General features: G+C 41.0%; 1 protein-coding gene across 1 annotated transcript; it reads right to left on the bottom strand.

Moving 5' to 3' along the window:
- Window positions 1-1,589: 1,589 nt before the first annotated feature.
- On the bottom strand, window positions 1,590-2,278 carry LOC102169861 (histone H2B-like). Its single transcript, XM_005701889.2, has one exon. The coding sequence runs from the start codon at window positions 2,214-2,216 to the stop codon at window positions 1,716-1,718; it is 501 nt and encodes a 166-aa protein (XP_005701946.2). The 5' UTR covers window positions 2,217-2,278; the 3' UTR covers window positions 1,590-1,715.
- Between the last annotated feature and the right edge of the window lie 5,112 nt (window positions 2,279-7,390).

Genomic DNA, 7,390 nt, shown 5'->3' on the forward strand with positions numbered 1-7,390 from the left:
TGCATTGCAGGGAGGTTCTTTACTACCGGCACCACCTGGGAAGACCCAAGAAATGGATGTGTGCATGCTAAGCCGCTTCAGTCGTGTCTGACTCTTTGAGACCCTATGGATTGTAACCCGCTAGGCTCCTCTGTCCATGGGACTTTCCAGCAAGAATACTGGAGTGGGTTGCCATGCCTTTCTCCAGGGCATCTTCCCACTCCAGGGATTGAATCCATGGCTCTTAGGTTTCCCACATAAGAAGGCAGGTTCTTTACCACTAGCACCATCTGGGAAGCCCCAAGAAATGGATGCCTATACTTAAATCGCCATGGTTAAAAGTAGGTGCTTGAATGGAAAAACATCAGGAAAACTATCACCCCATGTTCCCTCTCCATCTCTAGGCTGAGTGTCACAGGAAGGTTGCTATTTGTTCATCTCTCCTCACTCCACCATACGTTTGGCCAATTGCCTTGGCTCATGGGCTACCAGTCCCCTCATTGGCTGCTACTGTGGAGACTGTGGCTACATTCTCTGTCACTGGACTATCCCATCATCCCTGCAAGTGTGCAATTCAGTCAGGATTTTTTCTGTCTTTTTTTTTTTTTAAAGCAAAATGATCTAGGTTGCAAACAAAAAATAGGATCAGAGAAATCTGGATAAGGTAATTTAAAAAGATACGGCGCTTGATTCCAGAAATTTACAATTTTCTTATTTTACACTGTGTTTGAGTCCTATTTTACACAAGGAAGTGAATTGGGATTGAAAGAATAGAATGGGTAAATGTGATTTGTATATCTGCTACTGCTGGTGCAGTGGTCAAGAATCTGACTGCCAGTGCAGGAGATGAAAGAGACACAGCTTCTATCCCTTGGTCAGAAAGATCCCCTGGAGTAGGAAATGACAACCCAGTTCAGTATTCTTGCTTGGAAAATTTCAAGGAGATAGGAGCCTGGCGGGCTCCTGTCCATGGGATCAGAAAGAGTTGGTCATGACTGAGTGACTGAGCGCGCGCACACACACACACACACACACACACACACACACACACACTGCTCTGTGTGAGCCTGCATGCTACCTTGCTTCAGTGGTGCTCGACTCTTTGCAGACCCTATGGACTGTAGCCCACCAGGCTCCTCTCTCCATGGGATTCTCCAGGAAAGAATACTGGAGAGGGTTACCATCCCCTCCTCCCAGGGATCTTTATGACCCAGGGATGTACCCTGTCTCTTCTGTGACTCCTGCACTGAAGGCAGATTCTTTACTGGTGAGCCACCTGGGAAGACCACACTGGTTTTTTGTTTTTGTTTTTTTGTTTTTATTATTATTATTTTTTTAATTTTATTTTTTTACTTTACAATACTGTATTGGTTTTGCTTTATCAGTTGCTATACCCATATAAAAATCTCTGGATGATACCTAGATAGACGGGAGAATGAAAATGGAAAAGGCCAATGAAACTTTTTGGGAAAGAATTTTGACCATAAAGATCCCTAAAATCACTGAGAAACCACGAATAGAAATAACCATTTAGGAAAGTGACAAGTTGCAATATGTTAAGAAAAAAGTACACGATTTTTCATTGAAAAAAATGACACAACCGACACATATTGAAGCAAAGTTAATGAGGTTTTTAATGTTTTCTTTGGGGTAGAAATGTTTTAAAGATTAAATGTAGGGCCTAAGGGGAGAACCCTTAAGTCTGGTTTGCGATGGTCAGACAGTTCTGGGGCAGTTCATCTGCAGGTGTGGTATCTGATGACCGACTTGGTGGCCTCGGACGTGGCATACTTGCCGAGCTCCCCAGGCAACAGAAGACGCACAGATGTCTGGATGTCTTCGGTCATGATGGTGCAGCGCTTGTTGCTGTGGGCCAGGCGCCCGGCCTCTTCGGCAATCCGCTCGAACATATCTTTCACAAACGAATCCAGGACGTTCACGGACTCACGGGAAAGACTCAGGCCTGTATGTACTTGCTTCAGCACCCTAGGGAAATAGGTAGCAAAGCTTGAGAAATTGCCCTGACGGCAGCGGCGGCGACGGCAACGGCGGCCCTTAGCTGTCTTCTGCTTCGCCTTTCTTGGTTCCGCATCATACGGCTCTGGTTTGGAGGTCTCTGCTTTCGCCATCTCCATTTCAGAGGGCTCAGTTTCGGAGGTGCTGGTTTCTATGGTGATCACGTCTTCCTCATGGCTGTCAGAGGATGGTGCAGACACGGTAGAGCCACCATTCTCCATAGCGCAGCCCAGAAGAACAGTGAGGCCGTTGAAGGCCGTTGGTCGAATTTATAGGCCCGGCTTTCCCTGACGTCACAGACACTGTCCATCTCTGATTGGATGCAAGGCAGGGGGGCCTGTTACTATGGCAGCCCATGTCACGTGACACCGGATGTCCCACCTCCCAACTCCTAGCATGCCCCTCCCGCGTGTTTAACCCCCAGTCAGCTAAACTCCCCTGGTGGCTCTGATGGTAAAGTGTCTGTCTACAATGTGGGATACCTGGGTTCAATCCCTGGGTCAGGAAGATTCCATGGAGAAGGAAATGGCAACCCACTCCAGTACTCTTACCTAGAAAAGCCCATGGGCAGAGGAGCCTGGTGTCCATGGGGTCGCAAAGAGTCGGACACGACTGAGTGACTTCACTTTCACTTTCAGTCAAACTCAGTGAAAGTCACCTAAATTGAAAAATGAAATAATCAGTTAAAGCTTCCTGAGAGAGTATGACAGACCTCCATAGTTCCAGCTCTTTCAGGCATCAGAGTGACTCAGGTCACTTGGTGGACAATTTACTCCAACACAGAATCTTCTCCTGGTTGACCTACAGTGGCATGAGCAGAATGTCCTGGCTTCCTCAGCAGAGTGCTCCTGAAAATCATAGGAATGAAATGAACAGCTATTATCTCCAGAATTTATCAAAACCAATGATCAGTATGAAGAGAATGACAGAATCCCATTCTCCAAATACAGAACACAAACAGAAATAAGAATACTTACACATACACACTAAAAATATTTAACATTTTGCAAATTATAAGTTGTTTTCTTAAACATTATTTAGGTCCCCCAAATACCACACATACTGGAATTGATTAATGATTTATAGTGGTTATTTCTCAAAAAATGATCACTCTTATTGCTGAAAAGCCACTAGGGTGAGAGAAAATGAATAAAAAAAGAGAGAAATAAAACACCTAGAAATAAACGTACCTAAAAAGAAAGTGAAGAGGAACTAAAAAGCCTCTTGATGGAAGTTAAAGAGGAGAGTGAAAAAGTTGGCTTGAAGCTCAACATTCAGAAAATGAAGATCATGGCATCTGGTGCCATCACTTCATGGCAAATAGATGGGGAAACAGTGGAAACAGTGTCAGACTTTAATTTTGGGGGCTCCAAAATCACTGCAGATGGTGATTGCAGCCATGAAATTAAAAGACACTTACTCCTTGAAAGAAAAGTTATGACCAACCTAGATAGTATAGTCAAAAGCAGACATATTACTTTGCTGACTAAGGTTCATCTAGTCAAGGCTATGGTTTTTCCAGTAGTCATGTATGGATGTGAGAGTTGGACTGTGAAGAAGGCTGAGCGCCGAAGAATTGATGCTTTTGAACTGTGGTGTTGGAGAAGACTCTTGAGAGTCCCTTGGCCTGCAAGGAGATCCAACCAGTCCATTCTGAAGGAGATCAGCCCTGGGATTTCTTTGGAAGGAATGATGCTAAAGCCGAAACTCCAATACTTTGGCCACCTCATGCGAAGAGTTGACTCATTGGAAAAGACTCTGATGCTGGGAGGGACTGGGGGCAGGATGAGAAAGGGACGACAGAGGATGAGATGGCTGGATGACATCACAGACTCAATGGACATGAGTCTAAGTGAACTCCGGGAGTTGGTGATGGACAAGGAGGCCTGGCGTGCTGCGATTCATGGGGTCGCAAAGAGCTGGACACGACTGAGCGACTGAACTGAACTGAACTGAAGGTGGTGAAAGACCTGTACTTAGAAAAAAATAAGACCCTGTTCAAGGAAAGTGAACATAATACAAACAGAAGGAAAGGTTTACCTTGTTTATGGATAGGAAGAATTCATATTGTTAAAATAAACATGCTATCCAAGGCAATCCACATACTCAATACAATTGCTATGAAAATACCTGGGCATTTTCTACAAAACTAGAACAGACAATTTTAAATTTTGTATGGAAAGATGAAAGACCCTGAATCACCAAAACCATCTTAAGGAAGATCAGAACTGGAGAAATCAGGTTCCCTGACTTTGAACTATATCAGAAAACTACATTAATCCAATCAGTATAGCACTGGCACAAAAACAGACATGTGGAACAGAAGAGAGAGCCCAGAAATAAACCTATATGCTTATGGTCAATTAATCTATAATAAGAAAGACAAGAATATACAGTGGAGAGAAGACAATCTCTTCAAGAAGTGGTGCTGGGGTAATTGGATAGCTACATTTTGGATAGCAAAGTAAAATGGGGACATTCTCTAACAGCATATACAAAAATAAACTCAAAATGGACTAAAGACCTAAATATAATACATATATTAAGTAGGAAGTCATTTTAAGAAACAGAATTCATTAGATATTTTAATGAGCTGTGTTTCACATTGGTAAATTCAGAAATTCAATGAACATATCAGTTATAAAAAAACATTAAAAATAAAAAACAATTGGGTTTTAAAGAGATAATTGGGACCACAAAGGTCTCTGATACAGAGAAAATCTAGGATGGAGAAGGGAAAAGCAGTCTGATGTTGAAGACTGGAAGGGGGAGTAACACTAGTACTTCAGTTGATGATTGAGGAAATAAGAGAGCCTAGTGAGAAATCACCGTGCAATGTTGTGGTTCAGAGAAGTGCAAGGGCAACTCTTCTATGAGTTAGTCAATCAGAGATTGGCCTGAGTGAGCCATAGCCATTGGTCAGAAGTTCAAGCCACTTTTCTCGCGCCCAAGCAGTACATGCTTTCCTGGATGTTCAGCTTTGGTAACAGGGACGGTATCAGGTGCCATTCTTTGCCTGCACTGTCTTTGCTGAATTGCTTGAATGATTCTAATTGTGGTCATTTAATGATGATGTACAAAATGCCTGAGATTGGTTTACTTGAGATACTTAGGGTCTCACATATCTGAAGGTGAAAGTTCAAATCAAGATGACAGCTAATTTGGGTCCTTCAGAGTGGTATGAAGAAAGCATCCGTTCCAGACTTCTCATCTTGCCTTGTCAAAATGGCAAAGAGACCCTTACATTTGTTCAGTTTCCCCCCTATGGGAGAGTCTCTGTGTCCATATTTCCTCTTTTTATATGGCTATAGGTCATTTTGGATTAGGGGGCATCCTAATGAATATAGTTGAACTTCATTCCTCCAGGTTAGATTGTATCTCCATAAACAATCACATGTCAGGTACTAGGGTTTAGGACATCAGCATAGGAATTTTAGGGAGAATGAATTCAACTCACATAAGACATGAATTTTGAGTTATAGGTGGGTATATCTCCTCACACTTCCATTATATTAAGAGCACATTGGTGTTTTTCACACATAAACTGTGGTTTGATGCTTACCAGGTGGTGTAGTTACAGTTTCTTCATTCTTCTAAGCCATGTAAGCATGAAATATTGATGGAAAGTCTTATTAAACTTTTTAATTTTGATAAATCAAAGTTTTCAAATAAGTCAGCAGTCTGTGATAAACTTGAATTTTCATAATATGTATCCTTTAGTGGCTGTTCCATTGTAAATTATTTCAGAATTCAGTGAATTAAAGCAGCAATTATTTATCACTTCTCATGTATCGGTGGGCTGGCTGAATGCTTCTGTTGATCTGTCTGGTATGAATCAGCATTCAATTTGTAGCTCCCTCTTTTTTTCATGGTTCCTTGTACATTTTATATCACATTGCTTCAAAATTAATAGTGTACGTGTAGGACTTTTCTCTGTTTGGTAAAATTGCTGTTTGGTTATAAGCAATGTTTCCTAGATTCTCCTATAACAATAATAAAAAAGAGAACAGTAGTGACTGCTGCTGAGCTCAGTAGCTCAGTCCTATCCAACTCTTGGCAACCCTATGGACTGTAGCCTGCCAGACTCCTCTGTCCATTGAATTTTCCAGGCAAGAATACTGGAGTGGGTTTCCATTTCCTTCTCTAACACTAACTTAAGGGAAAATAAGGTGACTGCACTCATGTAATTTTCCTCAACTATTTGAAGACTGAATAGTTGTATTTACTTTTAAAAAGTTTCTCACTGTCCATCTTGGAAATGATGGAACATTCACTTTCAATTCAGTCCTTACAAATGCTTTAAAATATTAATTATCATTTGCATTAAACACTGATTATATTCTGTCATATTTGGTATCTGTTATTTGCTTGTAAAATAAGTTTAAATATCTCTATTGATTAGGATGTTTAAATCTCAAAAGGATGACCCTCAGTCAAACAGTGAGACAAATAATGGATAACCTACAGAAATCAAAACTATTTTTGAGGCCTTGAGAAAAGGGACATCCGTGTCCTGAAGGGACAAAACAGCAACTTTTTAACATTCCAGAAACCCACAAACTCAGGAGAAAGACATGGGCAAAGCAGGATACTAGAGAGCTAAACCACTTTGAGTGTGTGCCGGTGAAGGGGACCATTTCCTGATCAAGGAGGACTCTTTTTTTTTTTTTTTTGGTCCACAGTAGAACTCTGTTCTGCCATTACCTCTCAAAAGTGTCTTGGAGACATTATACTAAGGATTATGACAGGTAAGCCACTGGAATGGGAATATAACATATGCTTGAATATCATAAGAATCTTATGAAAATATTTCCAAAACATTGACTTCCAAGGAGAATCTATCACCAAAGGACCTGCAGGTAAATAGCTCTTTGTAGTACGTCAGGATGCCCTTACACACCTGGAACAAAATTTTGGATGAGAAGAACTCTTGGTAGAGCTCAAGGACGACTGAATCACAGAAATGAAATAAAGAGTGAAACAGTGGGGGTTGATGCTGAGGAGACTAAGGCCAAATAAGCACATATGTTATCTGACTTCAGTAGGTATTCAAGGAGAAAGGACACCTAGTGAACAATCATAATTTAACACTGGAGTTTGTGGAAATGACAACATTTGGAAAGAACTTTATGTTTAATAACAAAAGATGAGCAAGAACTTGGAGAAAATAGTATTTATAGGGTAAACATACCCCATTCAAACCTTGATGACAGTATTTGTATCATAGAATTCATTTGGAAATATAGTCAAGGTCCCAAACCCAGTGCTAAAATAAGTATAGCAAAATGTTCCAAAAGCAAAACATATCCTAAGTGGAAGAAACTGAAATTACTTTTCTGATTGGTTCAGATCAATCTTATTTGTTTTTTTTTCCTGAAGAGTACATACTCCCATT

Source organism: Capra hircus, assembly GCF_001704415.2.
Source record: "Capra hircus breed San Clemente chromosome X unlocalized genomic scaffold, ASM170441v1, whole genome shotgun sequence".
NCBI lineage: Eukaryota > Metazoa > Chordata > Mammalia > Artiodactyla > Bovidae > Capra > Capra hircus.

Excerpts from the sequence above, each read along its gene's own strand:
- LOC102169861 (XM_005701889.2), bottom strand. The coding sequence starts at position 2,216 with ATGGAGAATGGTGGCTCTACCGTGTCTGCACCATCCTCTGACAGCCAT.